Raw genomic sequence first — 21,036 nt, forward strand, 5'->3', positions numbered from 1 at the left:
TTAGTCAACATGTAAGCACAGACCACCTTCTCTTACCATGTTCATCTGTCCCTTTTTTGGCAATCCGTAATGTTATCAATGTCTCTTATCGAACAGCTGGCGCTGGCAGCCGTTTTCTCCCAGCGTCTTATTTGTCGACTGAAGATTTATCGCATCGCTTTAGCTGCCGTTTCCCAAAAATACATGTCGAGGGCTTGTTTTCGACCGCACTTAACGGCTCCACAGCGATGAGCGACTTGAGATAAGAGCACAAAAATAAAGCTACAGGTAAAGATGAAGATGTATTTGTTTTGAATAACAACAGAGCACGACAAAGCAACAATCGTAAATCTTGATAACTGTAATCGCTGAAAAGCAGACCCTTTTAAATTTTAGCTGGAAGTCGGATGGAGACGGATTTTGTCTCCAGGTAACCTTCGAGCGAGTCTTTGCCCAGCTCACGCCCAATGCCAGACTGCTTGTAACCGCCAAACGGAGCCTGGTTTACTACGGCCAGGTAAGTGTTGACCCAAACGGACCCAGCTTCCACCGCATGGCTGAAGGTGAGAGCCTTGTTGATGTCATTCGTGACAATACCAGCGGCCAATCCAAACGAGGTATTGTTGGCGCGTTCGATCACCTCATCCAGTGTGCGATATTTGATAATGCTCTGCACCGGGCCGAATATTTCTTCCTTCGCGATTGTCATGTCGTCTGTGACGTTGGCAAAAATCGTAGGCTCAATGAAGTAGCCCTCGTTGCCGACCGTCTTGCCTCCAGTGACCAGTTTCGCACCCTCCTTCTGACCGACCTCAATGTAGCCGAGGATCTTCTTGTACTGCGTATCATCAATCTGTGGCCCGTGAACAGTTCCTTCCGTGAACGGGTTGCCAACTTTGCGCGCCTTTGCCAGTTCGCTCGCTTTCTGGACGAACTGATCGTAGATGCTCTCGTGTACAAAGGTACGCGTAGCCGCAATACAACACTGTCCCTGGTTCTCGAACACTGCCATGTAGGCGATCATAGCCGCCTGGTCAACTGTGGATATGAAAAAGATAACGAATGCAATGGAAATTTTTATGACTGATCAAATACGTGAACCACCGCGCTTACCATTAGCATCTTCGCAGATGACGAGCGGACTCTTGCCTCCCAGCTCCAGAGAAACCTTCTTCAGATTGCTAGTTGCTGCTGCTGCCATAATTATCTTTCCTACTTCAACCGAACCAGTGAAGGCAACCTTACGAATCTCCGGATGAGAGCTGATGGCTCCACCAGCCGTCGGACCGTAGCCAGGCACAACATTGATAACACCATCCGGGAAGCCAGCTTCCTTCGATAACGCCGCCATGTACAGAGCGGTCAGCGGCGTTTGTTCGGCCGGCTTCATGACAATCGTGCAGCCAGCGGCCAGAGCCGGTCCCCATTTCCATGCCAACATAGCTAGCGGATAGTTCCAGGGAATAATCTGTCCCACCACACCGACGGGTTCTTTGCGCGTGTACGTGAAATGAGGTCCATCCGATGGGATCGTATCACCCCCGACCTTGTCAGCCAGCCCGGCATAGTATCGGAACGTTTTGATCGAACCCTGCACATCGTACATGGCATTTGGGAATGGTTTTCCATTGTCCAGCGATTCAAGCGAAGCGAGCACATTAGCGTCACGTTCCATCAGGGTAGACAGCTTCCAGAGCAGAGCACCCCTGGCAGAGGCATCCATCTGGCGCCAAGTGGACGTGCGTACAAAGGCAGTCTTGGCTGCTTTCACTGCCAATTCAACATCGGCCTTATCACCTTCGGCAATGTCGGCCAGTTTCTTGCCAGTGGATGGATTCACCGTGGGAAAGGTCTTTCCACTTACTGCATCCACAAACTGGTTGTTGATGAAGATCTGTGTACCGGAGAAACCATGCCATTAGCGCCGTCCATTTTTTGATCAAAAATACAATTTACTACAAGAGATTAAACTAACCTTGGTGTACTTAATTTCCTGATTCGGGTTCGCCATTGTATACAAGGTATATAAATAGTTTTCACAACACCAAAGAAACAAACAAATCACACTTTGTGCCGAACAAAAACGCTCAAGGTCAACCTGGAGTCAAAACCGCGGTATCAACCAGCACGACCGATGTCTGCGCGAAGAAGATGATGGAAACCGCCGTCCGCGAGGTGTGGCTTTCAATTTTTATTCACAACTCGTTCAAACAGCGCGGCTTTAGTGTGCGTGCAATCCAACCGCGACCGAGAGATACGAAGGGCCTAACGCAACCAGCAATACACAATCACCAACCTAGCAGAGCGAATGAAGCCGGCCGGTAAAATTGGAATGTGTACCGCCTAGGGGATGAAGCTGGTGTGTGAGCCGCTGTTTGTATTAGTACGATCGTTAATCAGCATTCCGTACAGTGCATTACTTGCGTTTTTGTACACAATATTCCAGATGGTTCGTATCGAATGATGGGAGAGATGAATGTGTCAGATGCTTGGTTTAAAAAAATCATTGCAGTTAAAAATCCATCCTAGATGTGTGAGTTACAGAATTATAAACAAAGTGATCGTTAATCGTACTACATGAGCTATAAAATGTTTTAATTGTTCAACGAACATAAACTATCCTGCAAGAGCTGTAAGAGCGAGTGACATCATCTGTAAAACTGGTTTCAATTACATTGCCTTTTTCAAATCTAATCTTTGTCACTTAGTGTCTACCACATTGACCTCTGGCGTATAGAATCAACATACGTTGAGATATAGTTACTGGGGAACAAATGGGGTGCACAAATACAGATCCAGTGGTTTATCACATAATTGTGCAGGGCATTAACAAAAATGATAACGCGATAGAAATGCATTATTATTTGTTGAGTTTGTGTGTTGGTGGTACCTTTGCAGTTGCCATCGTTTGTTTTGGCACTTCTCTGTGGTGAAATTCTGTGTTTTGAATAAACAACTATAGGCTAGATATAAGAAGTTGGCTTGATAATAGTTATTCTACGGTACTTCTGTGTGTGTTTGTCGTAGAAAGATGTACCGGTATACGTGTGTAATATAAACAATATTTAATATGTATTTTCTTGCAATAAAATTCTAATTTATTTATTTTTTGTTCTAGTTTCTAGTTCTAGTAAAATCACACTAGAAAATCGTTCAATGAAATTCCTGCTGGTAGGAAAATGATGCAATCTTTACCGTTAAATAGCAAATTTCTGTTCTATCATTATGTTTGTGTTCAGTTGACCGTATATCTGGGCTTTTGTTTGACTGGTAATAACAACTTCCCTACTTGAACAGATTTCTACCAATGCAGATGTACACAGAGTTTTTTTATTCTGATTAAACAGCCACCTCACTTCTATTAAACTGATAGGCCTGTGATAGTAAATAGTAAATAGTTATAGTAAATATAGCATTGTAGTAGTCATAAAATAGCAATCGATTTTTTTTTGTAGTTATAAGATTCTTATAATTTGGATAATTTGGCACAATAATTTGGATAACTGACGTTTTCTTATTGTTATTTTTTTACACAATATGTACATCGATAAACATAAACTTGTGTTCTACACTGTAACTGAGCTAGTTGACAGAATATATTGTTTGTATTTTTTGTGTATTCAGACAAGTGGTTTCCCATTACCGTCTTCTATTTTAGTTTTACGGCATAAATACGGTGGCCTTTATCGGTTGCAGTTAGCCTTTTGTCCGTCTAATCAAGGTGCATCGGTGTATCATTACGTGACAGTTACACTATCAACTGTGTTGTAACCTAACTACAGAACAACGATGGGATCGCCACTTCGATGGGGAATTGCTAGCGCTGGCAAGATCTCGCACGATTTCGTGAATGCTGTCGGAACGCTGCCAGCGGCGGACCATCAGGTAGTAGCTGTAGCTGCCCGAAAGCTGCTGGATGCTGAAAAATTTGCCACTCTCCATGGTATTGAACGGGCATACGAAGGCTATCAGGCGTTGGCGAAAGATCCAAACGTAGGTAGGTAGAACTGTCGTTTCTCACCTCAACAAGCATGGGATAAAGTTGTCCATACGGCCTTTCGCAGATGTCGTTTACATTGGGGCAGTTAATAACGCACACTACGAGCTCGGAGTGCTGATGTTACAGCACGGCAAGCATGTGCTGTGCGAAAAACCGCTCTGTCTGAACGAAGGCCAATCGAAGCGGCTCGTCAAGCTGGCAAGTGAACGGAATCTCTTCCTCATGGAAGCTATCTGGTCCCGATTTTTCCCGTTTTATCGTCAGCTACGCGAGCGCATTGACCGTGGGGAGCTGGGAGAAATTCGCGAGGTGGAGGTAGAGTTTGGGTTCGTACTGTCCGATGTCGATCGCTTGCGGCTCAAGAGTCTCGGTGGAGGCACCGTGCTGGATCTGGGAGTATACACGATACAGGTGTGTCTGTGGGCGTTCGGTGGAAAAGCACCGGAAAAAGTGGTGTCGTCTGGTGTGACCAACGACGAGGGCGTTGATTTGGAGGTAACGGCTGAGCTGCATTTTCCCGGCGGAGGTATTGGGCGTATGAAAACGAGCGCTCTGCGGGAGCTAAAGAATACCGCCGTAGTTCGTGGCAGTAAAGGCAGTGTAACGGTAAGTTGGTATGATCATCAGCATGGTTAAAACTACGTATTCCAGTTTCCATCATCTTCAGTACATCCATTTGTATTGAATTTCTATGGAATACATAATCAATTCTATATAAATCTATCAAAATTAAATATGGTTACACAATAACATATTTTACGCAATTTTTACAGCTACACGGCTTCTGGTGTCCACAGTTACTCACCGATGTTGACGGCAAGGAACTAGTAGACACGCTTCCCAACGCTCGGCATCCGTTCAATTTTACTAACAGTTGTGGTTTACGGTACGAGGCAGAGGAAGTGCGCCAGTGCATTGTAGCTGGCCGATTGCAATCGGCGTCTGTATCACATGTGGACAGTTTGCTAATTGCCCGCATCCAGGACCAAATTCGAAAGCAGGTTGGCGTAGTTTTCGCGGAAGATGAGCAGTTTGCTGTTTAAAATTCGTTATCATCTTCCGTAAACACATTTAAGCTGCTGCTTCATTTCAGTTGGGTTTTAGTTGGGGTGTATTATTACTTTCATATAATGGTGAACAGTCGTTTGGAGATTATCGGATTAAATCAAACTTATGACAATCATACTGGATATCATTAACAAGTTACTGATAGTCTGTTCAACATTCTATCAGAAAAAAAGAAAAGGAAAAATATGATAAAAAAGGAAGGATTATTATTTTACTAAATACAAGTTTGCTTGGTAATAACCATTAAATAAATATTCAACTACAACATAAATTTTGAACGATTTTTTGTGATAATTCTAAGGGAAATTTGACGTGTTGTTGTTGTGTTGTTATATCATTTCTAGCACCATTACATTTTAGTACACGTTAGTATTGGCAGTGGAGCACACCGTAAAAAATCGGATAGTATCGAGTTAGGTTAATTTCATTCACTATTTTCCAGTGAACGTTAAATTGAGGTGAGCTGATTTATTGAATCATGTCATTGCCATGGTAATAGTTCGTTCCGTTCCCTTTTACATCGCGTTCAAAGCATACCTGAATCGAACGATTAGAGTCGAGCGAGGTAATTTGACATCATTCTATTCCCACCTTGTTCATGCAAATGACGCAAACGGCACTAAATGTTGACTGTTTTCGTTCCCACCCTACTAACGGCTAGTTCGGCTTGAATAAATTTGACCCAAAAGACTGATCCTTAAAGACGTTGAAAATAAAGACGTTCCATGTACACCATGCGGTGTACAGCATGGATCGGTGATTCGCGTTGTTACCTTCGTTACTTTCAACGTGTGCGGGCGAATAGGAGAATGCTGTCCGTGTAAGTTGGGCGGTATGCACCGCGGATAGATGAGATTGCTGGCAAAGGCATTGACCCAGCTCACGAGAAATCAGCGTACCAAGCATACTACTGCTTGACGCCGTGCTCCTCTTCATGCTCTTCTATCAAGCACCTTGCCAATCAAGCACCTTCGTCTTGATGGAGAGGTTCGGTATTCGATGGCAACCAAAAGCAACCCAAGATAAAGATATCGCTTACCGATCCTTGTGGAGTGAACCTGCATCTGCTAATGCCATAAATTTATCCCTAAGCACCTTTCCTTGCATCGCTGCCTGCGACAGGATGGGGTTACCACATGCTTTTCCTTTCGCATTCCACGCATTCGGGGTGCGTGGAACGTGTAACTCTTTCACTTCGTACGAAATTAGATTGGAAATGATAGCCTTCCATTTGGCTTTTACCTAGCGCTGGAAGCCTTCACACGATAACAAGAAAACCGACACACATACACACTCATTGCCGGTTGTTGTGTCTGTGTTTGTGTGGTTTGTGTTAGGATGGCTGGCTGTTTGTAAGCAGGAATAGGAGGAACATTCGGAGCCAGTGGCCCGTCGAAAGTGGCATGCGGGGTTGGCCTGCCCAGCTAATGGCCATCCCGTGCACCAGCGACGGATCGACCGGAAGCTGTCGGTGTTGTCGTCGTTACAAGTGAACGGTAAATTCAATCAACCCGAACCACAAGGCACCGGAGTCTGTTCGTTCAAAGGAAATGGTCCCTGTTTTCGGGGCCCTGTGCAATAGAGCACAAAAGACAGGAGCGCTGCCAGTAAAGATTGGTACGTATTAAATCACTGGAATAGAGAACGCATACACTCGGCAAAGGTGATAGAGAATCTTACTAATGAATGTTGATGATGTTGATGGTTGTGATGAGCTGGGAAGGTACATAGATCAGAGTACAAAAACTCATTGAACATCAAGCTGTGCAATAGTTGCCGGGATTATTGAAAAGCTAGCGTGGAGACAAATAAATTGAAAATACATATTTTAAACGGGTGTGCTTTATATGTAGTGTTATTTGCAAAAGCCACCAACACTATTTATTCATTATTTTGTTGCAGTTACATTTTTTTTGTGGACTTTATTTTTCGACATAATTGTTACCAAATATCGTTGAATTAATCGAATTTATGTTGTGGGACCAACCACAGGATATTCGTTATAACAAATGCATTAAATCTAAATGATACGCAAAAAATACAAAACAACTGCAAAACCTAAGCTACTATTCTTTTAAACGTATACTGCATTCCAAAGAAGAGCCACCCAAAACATTAACACCTGTTATCCAATCGCTTTCAAATGTGGTAGCGCAAAAAGATGCTGCACGTGTGCTAATGAAGCAATTTGGACAATGCCATTAGCGAACTTTCTCCCTGATCACGTAGACGTGTTTGAGTTAAACTTGACTGACAGCTGGTCTGGTTGGGTTTTAGAGCCAACAGATGGATATAGATTGTCAACATCTCTCACATAAAAGTTTTAGCTTACGTGTGTTTGTGGTTAGCGAATGAAGAAAACATTAAAAGAAAGAGAAAAAAACCAAACAAAATTGTGAAGGAAACATAACCATAGAACATTTGCGAACATTCGACTGATCAGTTGCAATTGAAGGTAGCGGAACAGGCTACATAAACTTGCTACCTTGCAGAGAGTTTCCGTAGGCAGAAAGCTGCAGAAAATCACACCATGATGTGCAATGAGGGCATTGCGGTGGGTTGCTAAAGAAATTTAACAAATTCAATTTCCGGCCTCACCAACCATTGTGTTTGTGTAAAAGCTTTGCTGCTTCTCGCATAGCGCTGCGTAAGGTAAGTCATGACAGAAAACAATCCTACAGTTTACACAGTGCTCGACATAATGTTACACTTCCTTCTCCCATTGCCATTTGGAACAGCGGCAGAAGATAGTTAGTTTGCTTTCCTACGTGCTGAAGCGATATCAGAGAGAGCGAGAGAGAGAGAGAAAACACCAAGAGAGAGAGAGAGGGAGAGAGAGAGAGAGAGCGATCGTTATTTGCCAGTACCTTCATTTTCTGGAGATCGTTTTGGTAGAAGCTACTCGGTTGCATTTCCCGACGTTGAGATGAACCTACGAGGGAACGAACTGCGGCAGATTGGCTCGCATAAGAGTAAGCATAAGACACCGGAAGCCTTCAACAAACCAGCAAGCTTTTTCTCTTTCCGTACTACAACAGTAAGAAAATAAAAGGTGGCGATGCTTTTAAATAAATTACTTCCACCGACTTCAAGGTGCGTACCGTTTCGTTCTGGGTTGAGCGTTTGCGTCAGTGCCTCAGAGGCTCAAACGCAATGCTTTTTGTCCTTTTGTCCTTGTTCACTCGGAACAGGTAGAGTTTGCTACAGTTCCAAAAACATATTACCGAAAAATTTCCCCCTTCCACCCCTTGCGAGGTAGGTGCAAAGGCCGTGATTAAAAGTAATTAATTTTATCGCAATGCAGATTGTTGTGGAGCTACGAAAGCACCAGCCTTCGAACTCGTTGAACTAATCTAAGAAAAGTCATTTCGCGGGCCAGAAACTTAAACTATGCACTTCTTACAGAGAGAATGTCGTAGCCTGCCGTAGCCTTCAATTCGCTAATGGGTTTTTGCCAAACGGATTTTGTCGGCCGGATCACCCTGGATGCACTGAGACATTTTCAATCAAATTAGAACGCATTCGGGTGCAATTATGTAGCGCCGTTTCAGGTTGGAATATTTGGAGGTTTCTGGACCCGGTTGGCAAATACTGGTAGGGAGGACAGGTGAAAGAAAGTTAAACTCCAAATGAAATAAATCTGTTCCGGCAGTTGTGTTTCCATTAATTAGGTACAAAACAAAAAGTCGACAATGCGCTTGGCGCTTGGTGGATATTGCATAAGAGCTTCGTTATGGTAATACCATCAAATCGGATCGGTAATGAGATAAGCGGGTAAACAGTAACGATATTTAACAGATATTTTGAATCGTTTTATATATCTTCTTATTAAGTTTTTTTTTATTCAGCAGTAACGTCTTTTTATTATGTTATTATAGTATAAATTTTCGTATAGTATATGCCGATTTCAACAGGTTGTACATTATTAAAAGACACCTTTCACTGAAAGCATCAAAAAATCAATACATATATCACCAAGAACAACCAACAAAGGAAAATGAAGTTAGTATATCAAACTCTTTCGTCAATAGAAGAATATCCGCACCATTTTGGTATGGTCGCGTACAGGAAAGTAATCTAAACTAATTGGCAGGTGGCAGTGTCATGTGCCATCGGACCGGAAGTGTGCTATAGCCGTACTTTGTCTGTGCTTCTGGCTTGCTCTGTGCAAATGGCATTCTCTTTGCCATTGCTTCCAAAGTGCCTAATAATTTGTACATCCCCATCACGTAGGACTCGAAGCGGAAAACGGTGAAACCGACGCCTAATTTGCCGCTCCCAAATTAGTGACAGTGTTATCGATGCGATCGATTTGAGAAACCCCAACACCAATTGGCGCAGTGTACTATACGTCGTACTATTTCTCTGCAATGTATGTACACTGATCTCACACTCTAATATCAGCCACACATACACACATTGAATTATTTTTTAATGTGTCTTCGGATTTGCTTCCGAAGGGTCGATACCTGGTGGCAAAATAATTAATAACAACATCGCTAATTCGACCGCTCCAACTTAGTGCAAAGCTGCTCAAGGCTTCCCGGTCAGTCTGGCGGCTACGGACGTGGAACATTTGCGCGACCAATTCATGCTCCAGAATGCACAAAATCCTACAGAAAGAGGCATGTGCAGAGTGATTAAAATTCAATTGTCAGACGCTGGCACAGAATCTCAATTTAATGTGGCTGCTTTTGACTCGGTGGCGAACAACGGCACTGGTGTGAAATGATTTCACAGCCGGTTCGCCATTTCCACCGATTGACTGCTACCGAATTGCTTCAAAGCGCACATTCCGACAGACAAGCGGACAAGCGAAACAAACAATAAATTTTCGCTCTCTAAAGCGGATGAAAATATTGAATTAATTCATCTGAGCCAATAGTGGCAGGAGCAAAGCGGCTCGGTACACGCTTCGGTATGCATAGCAGGATGGTGTCCTATACATGGACGTTAAGGGCAGAGTATTTTGTTCGAATGTTGTGGAACTCATATTATCTAGCCTGAAGGAAACGTTCTACCAGCGCAAAGTGAAATCTTCTAAAGTGAGTCCAATGGTTTTCCATTTTATTGGCATTGTTAAACGGAAACGGTGCAGATCACGTCCATGCCAGCCTATACAGGCTTTCGAGACTTATTTACTACCACACAGTCGGATAGTTAGTCCTCGCTAAGAGGGAACTTTTCAATCTAGATTTGAACGCATGCCGGGCATATTGTTAAGTCGTACGAATTGACCACTATACCACGGGACCGCCCACTATACATAAATAATAACTAGTTGGCCCAGTAAACCTAGTTATTTCCAAATAACTAAAATATATACAATGACTGCTTTATTACATAGAATATTTGAGACAGCATCGTAAACCGCTAGGCACTTTGCATCGAGTGTAAACCTTTAGGCACCTTACATCGAGTGTCAAAGTGCTCCCCCCATAGCAAGGATTGCCCAAAGTCCCCCCGAAGCAAGGATTGACTATCCGGCTGCGTGATAATGAATGAAGTCTCGAAAGCCTGGATAGGCCGGTATGTCCGTGTAGGACGTTACGCCAAATAGAAGAAGAAGTGTAACATCTGAAAATGTTGTAGATCTAAAACCTATTATCATACCACCATAAGGTGTGCGCAAAGTTTCGTTGAAAATGGACCAGTCGGTTTCGGAAATGTCAAACATACGGCCCGCGAAGACTCTCAATCCGGCCCGCGAAGATCTTTGGAAGTTATTTGAATGAAGCAGAAATAGATTGTAAATTATAAGATAAGAAAAATGGGTGTATTAATATCTATCCACTGAGGAAGAAGCTTTCAACATTCAGTTTTAATAGTTCGATTATCGAAGAATGAAATAAGTTATAATTAATTACTTGTTTGAGAAAATTTTCGCGAGGATTGTATGTAGCCTGAGAGCACTCTTAAGTCGGACTATCAATATTTTCACCCATTTTCCGATATTGAGTTCGAAAAGTTCAGAAATCAAGTATTGGCATACCACTTTCTTCACTTTATTGATGAGAGTACTTTTTAGATATCTACTAACTCATGAAAAACCAAGCTCTCAAAAAAGGTAAGAACTGTATGAGGTCGACTGTATGCTGGTAATCCCCTTTCCTCAACAAAATGTCAACATATCTAGTCAATATTTGCCGATGTAGTGATACATTTTGATTCGTCGTTATTAGTCATTACCGTTGTCAAAATGCACCATTTGTACTTCGTGTGTATACGAGGCAATATACGAGGTTTAAAGAACTGTCCAGGTAGCCTAAAAGTTAGCATATATCTGAAGCAATTAAATATGAATCATGAAATTTCCGAGTAGGCACGACCGTCATTGTCATGAGTAAATTCATGAATTTCACGGACTGTTTATTGGAGGTTACGAAAAAAATGTAAATAAGATTCTAGGATAAGTCTTTAATGATTTTTGCCGACTGAAAGCACTCCCATCCCACCGCCGCCCAACTGCGGCCCGCGAGAATATTTTGTACTGTAATCTGGCCCGCGACCCAAAACGAGTTTGATATCACTGATCTACAAAATGTTAGTTTGCGATTTTTGTTAATCAATCCTTCACTGCAAAGCAAAAATAGAGTTATTTTTTTGTAAAAAATAATTTAAAAAAATATACATACTTGCTGTTGCTGGGGTTGCTGTGCATACTGATGTACTGTGGAAATGATTACAAAGTAGACATCTTATACTTATGCGGAGGAACTTTCTTTTAAACTCATTGATAATAAAATGAAAACATTACACAAAAGCCTATGAACTGCACCGAGAGTGAGCACAAATGGACACACATCAAAATTGTCGCTTGCTCTTAAATGTCAATAGCATAGAACTGTATACAACAACCTTCAGTGTTCACTGGCCTATGTCAGTCCTAAGGCTATCGTCGAAAGACAGTGCCGCACGATTTGAAGCTCGATTACATATTCATACGAATCATCCCGTCCGCGAATGTATTCTCCAGGGTAATAAATCTAATCGAAATTCCGCGCACATGCTCCTCGGGCATCAAGCCCTGCTGAATGATGATTTATCGGTGTGAATGATCGCGTGTGTGGGTGCAAGCAAGATGTGTTTTGTGAGCCATTTTCTCTTGGATTCTATAGTCGCTGGAAGGCTAGTTTAATCGGCTTTAATTTAGCAGCACTCGAACGTACAACGCCGCAAACTTGCGCTTTTGGTGCGTAGTATTGTGTGAAACACAAAGAGCTTTAAAGTTTAGCTTCCAAATACAATGCTTGGGTACACACCTGAGTATGATGGAGCTGTTGTTAATTTATGTTTCCCCAACGGCCGACGGCATTTGAGTTACGCATGAAACTTGTACTAAGATTTATACATTTAATTATATCTTATCAAAGTACTTGTAGTTTACCTGATTTCGATTCGTTTTTTTATATAACTTTGTATTCTTTTTGCGTTTGCTTCGTGTGAAATCAATAATTTGTTAAAACAAAAAGATATTTATTAAAAAAATGCTTTTATATCTTTTAAAGGATTTAGTTTGGTCCGCAGGTAGATACTTTAATTAACATTTTATGAAATCAAATAAAGTTTTGGTGTTAAACGAACATTGTTGTATAATTGTAATTTATAGCCATATTGTACTTTTTCTATTTTTGTATTCGAATCCATGGAATATTTTAGTAACAATATTACAAATTGTTTAAAATACGATGTCTTATATATAAATTTCAAAAACTAATTTAACATATACAAAATTACATTTCACATTTTACATTACAATTTAACATTTTTACATAACATTTTAACAATTTGTGTCTACAATGCACATTATCAATTGTAAAAGATAAAACATTCAATAGCAATTATGCTTAATGAAACGTATCAAATACGTAGTTTGTTAAGTAGCATACAATTTTATGCATTTTCGCTCGATTTTGAAGATCAGAGACCAAAATCAGTTAAAAAGATGAGTTTTATTTATTTACGCTCTAAAATAGGAACTCACAGAAGACAAAATATTTGTAGGAAAATTTATCTTTCAGTATGAAATTGTCAGTGGCAGATTTAACGGTACGCGGACTGAGCGGCCGCGGGGGGCCCCGTCAATGTAGGGGCCCCGTGTATGGTAATTCCAGCATATAGAACAGTGTGTACAGTAGTCTCAGCAAGAGCTAGATAGGGGCCCCATGGATGAAGGGGCTCATAAACTATAGGGGTCCAGTCCAGGGATTCTGAGCACCCCCCCCCCCCCCCAGCAAACCATGAAAGTGTGTTTGATTCAAAACCTAATGCAACTATATGAACCCCCCCCCACCCCCCGCTCGACACCAACCGGGGGGCCTCCACTCCTTTTAACGCTTAGGGCCCCCACCACCCTAAATCCGCCACTGGAAATTGTACGAGAGAAGTTTCGTTGAGCAATAATTTTGATCTGCATTCTTGATTTATTCTTATTGAGTTTTCAATGTTTAATATATTGCAATTTGATCCTGGTATATTAAATCCTCCTGGTAAATTACACAAATATTAAGATCGTGAGTAAACATAAAAATACAAAAACAAACAATGAAACAGATAGCACTTTTGGACATATTAGTCATCCCATCTTTGCCAAACAGATCCTGCCGACGGATTTAGGTCAACAAACAAAAGGATTCATCAATGCAGGAGGATTTTCTGACACTTTTCTTGGAACAGCAACCCTTGAGCAGGAATTGGGACACCTCCAAGGGTGCTAAAGGATTATAGCGCTCGTCACGTAAATCAGATTAAACAAACACCACTGACATCGGTCGATTAAATTGAAAGAGCGTTGCTTGACGAACGACTTTCTACCCTTACCTTATTCTCCCTCGGGGAGGATCAGTGCCGCCTAGAAGAAAAACAAACCGAGCAGGGAAAACGATTTTGCTTCCATTCGTCGCTTTCGTCCTGCGAGTACGTGTGACATGTGGCAGGCGTGGATATGACATTGAACGGTAGAAGCAAAATCAATAGAGAAACACTGGAACAGTGTTCCAGTGACAAAAGATCCGCTTCCGGTTGTCAACGGTATCCTCTGCGCCGCGTCTGTGCCCCAAAGCTTTATCACTAAGTCGATGCCCAGGATTCCGATGACGATGATGGTGATTAGAACATGCCTTGTTACTATCTCGCGGTCGCTATAGTCATGTGTAAGGATATGTTCAACACCAGGACCGTATCTGACGAATCTGCAAAGCGAATGCGGGGCAGGGTCATGATTTCATGTCGTTCTTAGTACAGCGGACTGTTGAGGTTGATTTCCGGCTCAAAGGATTCGGGGAGCCGATACGACGACGTTTGATTGACTTACAATAAGACCCGGCTTCCGGTACCATTTGACATTTGATGGTGTGGGCGACCTTCCGAAGTCATATCGGTTCGCATCAATCAATCAAATTTCCCCGACCCCTACAGCGATTGTTTGGGAGGTAAAAATCAAATTCGGTCCTTAATCAGGGTGCGATTGTTTTTGTTAATTGTGCAAAGGGAGTAGGTCAACAATGTGTGCTCTGAGCTGAGTGTGCGTCGAGTAGGGAAGTGTTTCGTATCCTAGACACATGCTTGTGGCAACTTATTCAATGGTTTTGTACAATTTCATCACTGATTAGAATTGTCAGTAATTAATTTAATACATTATAATTACATGAACAAGACCTATATCCTGTCTTATGCTCAAGATAGGTTCTTACAAAAGTGTCCATTAAAGTAATATTTAAAACTTTTCACCCAGCACACACTGACTGAAGATTACAAACATATAGGTCGAGTCGTATGCATATCTGGTTGATAGAATAATTGAATATGAAATTATTGATGATTTTCCTCTACTTCGTTGGCACAGCAGCCGTTCTCAGTCAAGGCCTGTCTGTGCCACTGGTTGGCTTGGTTATTGTAGATTTATTGATTACCCATAACAAGATAGTCTTTTCAACCTATGCACAGTGGAAGAGCCCATACAAACATCGGGATAAAAATATGTTGTTAGTAGATCTGAATATTTTATATTGAAGGAGAATGTTATATTCTCTTTTGCCTTGAAAATTATTAAAATTTCACATAATTAGCTACATTTAGGTAGTTTAACGCTATTCTAACAGTTTCCTTATGGTGGTACCGTAAATTAGCTGCCTTATACGTACATTACGTATATTAAACTTTTTCCAGTTATCAGGTCAATCGATGACTGTTTCGCACTCCAGAACAATCTCAACCTATTCAGCAATTGGTGTGTGGCAAACCAACTAAGCCTCTGTGTGGATAAATGCAGCGCGATTACATTCAGCAGGAAACGAAACCCTTTAAACTTTTGTTACTCGTTGCACAATTACAATTTGTCTCGCGCATCATCAGTCAGGGATCTTGGTGTGATCCTTGATTCATCACTATCCTTTCGCGAGCATTACCATTCTATGATTAGCAAGGCCAATAGGATGTTAGGATTTGTAATCAGGCAAACTCTTGAGATAAAAGATCCAATATGTCTGAAAGCATTATATACCGCATTAGTACGTTCCATCATAGAGTCTAATTCAGTTCTTTTCTCCCCACACTGTCACGTGTGGACGGCTAGGATAGAAAGCATACAAAAAAGATTCTCCAGAATAGCAATACACCAATTACAAAGGGCTTCATCACAACATTTAGATTACCTGTCACGGTGCATGCTTCTTGGTCTACAAACCTTAGAACATAGACGTCGGGCATTGCAAGCTACTTTTGTCGCGAAGTTAATCAGTGGGGACATAGACTCTCCCTACCTGCTTGAAAAGCTGAATCTTTATGCTCTTGAACGAACTCTCAGGATACGTGAGCTGTTAAGACCTACGTTCTCAAGATCTGCACATTCCTACAATGCGCCTGTTAACCAAATGATACATAGCTTCAACAAATACCAAAGATTCTTCGACTTCAATATTAGTATAGCTCAGTTTAAAACCAATTGTCTCTCGTTTCCTTATTGATAGCACTGTAGCTAAGCTGTAGAGGAACTAAGGATTTATTATATAAGTACGTGGCCCAGCAAATCTATGCAAGATACTAAATGAGAAATAAATAAATAAATAAATTAATTACGACATAAATGTAAAGTATTTACATGTTGTAAGACCTTGCAAATACTAATATGTTTTAAAATTAGCGGCAAACAAAATCATAAGCAAAATAAAAACACAAAAAACAAACTCGTATTACTGTAAAAACGAACGAAGGTATTGAAATTAAAGCGGTATCACTAGTATTTCATGATTTGTGACAGGTCGTGCTTTACTTACGTTTAAACTTAATCTAAAATATCATCTACGACTGTATAATTCTTTTAATATTTACATCTATGGAAAAGCTACGAAATAATGTTAACATCCCAGCTGTGATTTACACTTCACATTCATCATTTCGTTTTCATGAAAATTTGCTAAAATGCATTTTCACCGTCCTGTAAATATGATTACAGTTCTAAAAACTCATAATTCAAATGCTGTTTAAATTAACCTTGTTCTTTATTATCCCTTCCAAAATAACACTATTAGAAGAAGTACTATGACCTATACTTCTTACAAACTGATGATTACAAAATATGATGTAACTTCTAAAGTTGCGAAAAGTGAATCTTGAAGCATCTTGAATTTTGGACACAAGCTATATGATAATTCATTCTACAATGTGTAATACTAGGGAAAACATGAATATACTAAACTCTATTATTTTTACCACGTTGAAGACAAACATTTTATATATTTTCTTCTTATAACAAGTTTTATTGTTGTAGTTATTCCTATAACTTTCATAAAAATTTAATAGTAAGGCATAATTTGAAAGGTTATTTAGGGCATCTTTCTAAACCACTATTAACTTTCAAAATCAAAACAGTACTTTGTGCAATATTATGGTTGAAAGATGCTCCATTCATTTGCCTAAATATGAAGGATTTGAAACATTGTCAAGTTTGACATTTTTTTCCATGCAATCCATGGGGTTTGGAAGCTTTATTTTGCCTTGCTTAATGTAATAGTATCTATTTTAAAGCAAAAATAGTCTTGCCATTGAAATAAAAAAAAAAATCAATCCGGTCTGCTTCCACTGTGCTATGGGCGCACGGTCTATTCGGTTACTGAACCCGAAATGACGGGCATGTTGTTAAGTCGTGCGAGTTGACGACTGTACCACGATTTTAATAACTGAGTTTAATGATTGAAAATAATTGTAAGTTTCTGTGGACTATTGTTCACAAGAATTGAATAATTCAACAAATATAGGATTGAGAACATTACAGAGACCATTTATTAGCAGAGAGATTCAAAGTTGTTCGGGATTCATTTATATTCATTAACATATTCTCCTCAATCAAGTGTAAGTAACTTTAAATGTGAGGGAGACATTTCTTTCGCAATTTAAATATTGCTTTAACGTCGACCATGGATAAATCGTACGGTACATGCTTCGAAGAGGATTGGACGTCTGGGGAAGGCAAAACACGAGGAGCGAATAAAAACAATTTGTGTAAAAATACCTCATCTCTCATCATACAAACACCATTGTGTGTAGGTTTATCCCTTCCTGTGATTATGTGCTGGATGATTTATGAATCAACTAATGGACGGAAACTACACAAATTAGCACAGTTCTAGCTTTATGCGGGGTCCTTTCCAGCAGGCCATGTTAACTGCGGCGTTGAACCGTGGCACACTTATCACTCCATTCAACATTCATCATTTCATGTAGAAATCTTAGGTATGAAATCCTCTGTGCCCGTGTGCATTGCCGATTCTTTCCGAAAAAAACGAGAGCAATTTTGGGTATGGCGATTGTGGACACGCTTTTCGTGTGACGGTCGACCACATACTGGCAAGAACGATCCATTTCTAATTTCCGAAAAGCTTCCCTGCCGTCGCGTCTCGACATCGAGCGGCGGAAAATGAAACGAAAGGATTGAGGAATAAAATTAATTAATGTTTGCTGTCAGTCAGTCTAATGGCTTAAGCTAATTTCCAGGTTGTGACACACAAACATACCCTTCCCAGACCCGTGGTGTCTGAGAGCGTTTGAACGCATGAGCGAAATTTAATTTTATAAGTATGTTGTAATCTATTCTCTATATCACGCTTCGCAGCATAGTTTGTGTGCGGTTTGCCGAGACGAGAAAAGTTAAATTTGGATTCAAAGGGAGAAATAAAGCGGTGCAATGGTGTAAATTTGGATAGAAGACAGTCGATATTAGTAGCTCAAATAACAGTACGGGAGAGTTGTTGAATGCCTTCAATGTTGCAATCTGATGATTAGTTGATACATGTACATTTTGAAACACAACAAGTACATTTTGAGTATAGTGTACTTACATACATTTTGAGCGTACATTTTGAATAAAACTAGTATCTAACGTAGAGTAGTACGTTGGCTACAAAGCTAATGATTAACAAATGGAAACTATATGACTCGTTTGTGACATATATGACTTCAGCCAAATTTGCTTAGTATCTACGATTTTTAAGTGTTTATGGTCGGCTTAATATTTATTTTCGTTTAAAGTATGGAATCCGTCCGTTCCGTTCAACCAAATAACGGAACGATAATGAATCATTTCATACAACTTTTACATAAGTATTACATGTTTAATATTGTTGTCGAATATAACCGTAAGCAACTCAAATTTAAAATAAACACAATGTTCACAACATTGTTAAATAGTGAGAATTAAGTTTAGATAAAAAAAATCTCCCTCGTTGCTATGAAAGGTTGTATTCTCCAGTTTGTATTCCCCTATTTTTCCCCTAGTATATTACACCCTCGTATTTAAATGTTCACAAGCTCACATATCTCACCATGCACAGCCTTAAATATTATCATACTTTGTGAGCAAACAGGATTAAAAGTCACTACAAAGGGGAAGTATTAAGTTTTCACTTTCACTGTTGTCTAGGAATCCTGATGACTGGATTTTCTCATGTCTAAACGACATTCCTCATGAGTAAGTTTGTTCACAAAACGCGTGATGGTTTGTCGTGTCACTATGGTGACTCACCGAATACCGTCTCACTACTAGCTACGCTAGCGAAGGGGAAAACTCGTGTTATGAATCTCGGGTTCCTGAAAACTCACCAGATTCCCCATGGAAATGTTTCTCGCTGGTGAGATGTATGTAGCGTCCTAAAATATCTCACCGAATACCGTCTCACTACTGGCTACACTAGCGAAGGAGAAAACTCGTGTTATGAATCTCGGGCGCCTGAAAAATCACCAGATTCACAATGGAAATGTTTGCCGCTGGTGAGATGTATTTAGCATCCTAAAATATCTCACAATGGCATCGGTGTCACCAATACTAAAGCTGGCCAATAAAATTGAACATAACACAGGAAAAACAATTCGCAGCATCCTAGTAAGAGAGTTTCGATTGCATGTTTTCTCGGGAGATGCTCTTCGCACGAGCAAAGAGTAAGATCATCGGTAACTCAGGAGGTAACCCACGCGCCGAATCCAATCAAAACAGGATACAACACCCCAAACACGACGGCATCGTAGCCAACGCACGGATGGAAACATCCGCACGAACATTCGACGTCTGAAGCGGAGTCAGTCACTCGCGGATACTGCACGCGGTAGGATTCGTATGTTTTGTGTATTTTTGTATTGTTCGTACATCTACGGCAGGATAGGTGCGATGGATCCAGATGTCATTGTGAATGGTTAGGGGCATGCATTACCTTAGATGTTTTGATGATGGTATTACTTACCGCATTGTAAGTGAGAAAACCCCTAAGTGTGTGTAATATATTATCTGTGTGTAGTGTTGCAAAAAATAATGAGAGAAGAGTAAACTTCTCTATTTTCATATCAAATCCTTCCGAAAGCATTTTTTTCCGGTCCAGTGCGGTGTATGTGTGTTGAACTACGAAGCCGACCTTTATCTTCTAAGTCTAGAATGACTATGCCACATAGAAAATCCGCCTTGTCCAGATCAGTGGATGCCTAAAGTAGGCAACCAAGCGAAACGAGCTATTGAAGAGTCGGCCATCCTGTCTGGCCGCAGAAATGGAATCGTCTGGAATCCTTATCATTCAAATCGCACGACTGCCAGCAATAACAAAGTATTGCCTGCTAACGATAAAGAAGCTTCGGGGCCAACGAAGAGCAGCCCGAACAAACGAAAAAGGACAACGTTTATAAAATTGTCTATTTGATTTAGATCTTCTCTCTGAACGGTTTTGTTTCGGCTCGTTGTTTCGCATTGATGCTATCATGGTAAATGTGTGAGAGTGAGTTTGTTTGTGTCGGTATGGTGCTTTTAAAGGTGTATGTAAAAAAACGTGCGTGCTAGCGGATTTTTTCTTATTGGATTGTGTTCTTCGAATTACGCAAACCGATACTGTGGCATTTTACAATTCGGTGGTTCGTGGAAAACGAGATAATAGTGCCGAAAGTGTTTCGAGTAGCCGAGTGGAAACGCAACTAAACCAGAACAAAACAATGACTCTGTGGATGGTTTTGCGAGAAATCTAAATTCATTCTTCTGCTGATCGGGAACTGGGTGAGCGCGCTGTTGCGGTAGCACATGGTGCACGTGATGTTCCCAAACTCGGTGTTTATTTTCTGATACCGTTTTGTCATTCTTTCGTGCAAGGTTTTTCTTTGTTTGTGGTCGGCATTTCACGCCATTGCAATCGCTTTTTCCATCCCGCCATGCTGCTGCAAGTGATTCTCGTCCCACGGTTTATCGAAGTGGTAGGAAATGGAAAATGAATAATACATCTGTCAGTTTGCTAAGCTGGGCCAACTGAAAGGTTTGTACTCGACGTGCGCTTGTGTCGGTGGTGAATCCGATCCCCTCTTCCTCCCCCCTAAGCCCCAATCTCTCCTCTCAAACACACACATACATACATACAGCACGCAAGTCGGAGGAAGATCACATGAAGACAGACCAGCGTCAGCGAAAATCTGGACCAAAGCCCAATGTTCGAACTAATGAAATGCAGTTCACCACAGACGACCGGAAG

The 21,036-nt window shown here is 40.9% G+C and overlaps 3 protein-coding genes across 6 annotated transcripts in view; 2 read left to right on the plus strand and 1 right to left on the minus strand.

Annotated features, from left to right (window-relative positions):
- Positions 1-262: 262 nt before the first annotated feature.
- LOC120955602 (retinal dehydrogenase 2-like) lies at positions 263-2,235 on the minus strand. Its single transcript, XM_040376630.2, has 3 exons — positions 1,955-2,235; positions 1,093-1,873; positions 263-1,017 (listed from the first exon to the last, which is right to left on the minus strand). The coding sequence occupies exons 1-3, from the start codon at positions 1,988-1,990 to the stop codon at positions 365-367; spliced, it is 1,470 nt and encodes a 489-aa protein (XP_040232564.2). The 5' UTR covers positions 1,991-2,235; the 3' UTR covers positions 263-364.
- Positions 2,236-3,610: 1,375 nt separating this feature from the next.
- On the plus strand, positions 3,611-5,318 carry LOC120955603 (trans-1,2-dihydrobenzene-1,2-diol dehydrogenase-like). Its single transcript, XM_040376631.2, has 3 exons — positions 3,611-3,976; positions 4,044-4,585; positions 4,753-5,318. The coding sequence occupies exons 1-3, from the start codon at positions 3,769-3,771 to the stop codon at positions 5,020-5,022; spliced, it is 1,020 nt and encodes a 339-aa protein (XP_040232565.1). The 5' UTR covers positions 3,611-3,768; the 3' UTR covers positions 5,023-5,318.
- A 14,281-nt stretch (positions 5,319-19,599) lies between these two features.
- LOC120957396 (uncharacterized) overlaps positions 19,600-21,036 on the plus strand; it is an 85,156-nt gene continuing 83,719 nt past the window's right edge. For 2 of the 4 annotated variants that reach the window (XM_040379594.2, XM_040379593.2), the window contains exon 1: positions 19,605-19,782. The gene's annotated coding sequence lies outside the window, so the exon portion shown is untranslated. Of the gene's footprint in view, positions 19,783-21,036 lie in introns of all 4 variants that reach the window. The other 2 variants (XM_040379596.2, XM_040379595.2) reach the window with 2 other exon arrangements.

Source organism: Anopheles coluzzii, chromosome 3 (genome assembly GCF_943734685.1).
Source record: "Anopheles coluzzii chromosome 3, AcolN3, whole genome shotgun sequence".
NCBI classification, from domain to species: domain Eukaryota; kingdom Metazoa; phylum Arthropoda; class Insecta; order Diptera; family Culicidae; genus Anopheles; species Anopheles coluzzii.

Excerpts from the sequence above, each read along its gene's own strand:
- LOC120955602 (XM_040376630.2), bottom strand. The coding sequence starts at position 1,990 with ATGGCGAACCCGAATCAGGAAATTAAGTACACCAAG. Across the intron at positions 1,874-1,954 it reads AGGAAATTAAGTACACCAAG|ATCTTCATCAACAACCAGTT; the intron begins GTTAGTTTAATC and ends TCCGGTACACAG. Across the intron at positions 1,018-1,092 it reads CATCTGCGAAGATGCTAATG|TTGACCAGGCGGCTATGATC; the intron begins GTAAGCGCGGTG and ends TCATATCCACAG.
- LOC120955603 (XM_040376631.2), top strand. The coding sequence starts at position 3,769 with ATGGGATCGCCACTTCGATGGGGAATTGCTAGCGCTGGCAAGATCTCG. Across the intron at positions 3,977-4,043 it reads GGCGAAAGATCCAAACGTAG|ATGTCGTTTACATTGGGGCA; the intron begins GTAGGTAGAACT and ends GGCCTTTCGCAG. Across the intron at positions 4,586-4,752 it reads GCAGTAAAGGCAGTGTAACG|CTACACGGCTTCTGGTGTCC; the intron begins GTAAGTTGGTAT and ends CAATTTTTACAG.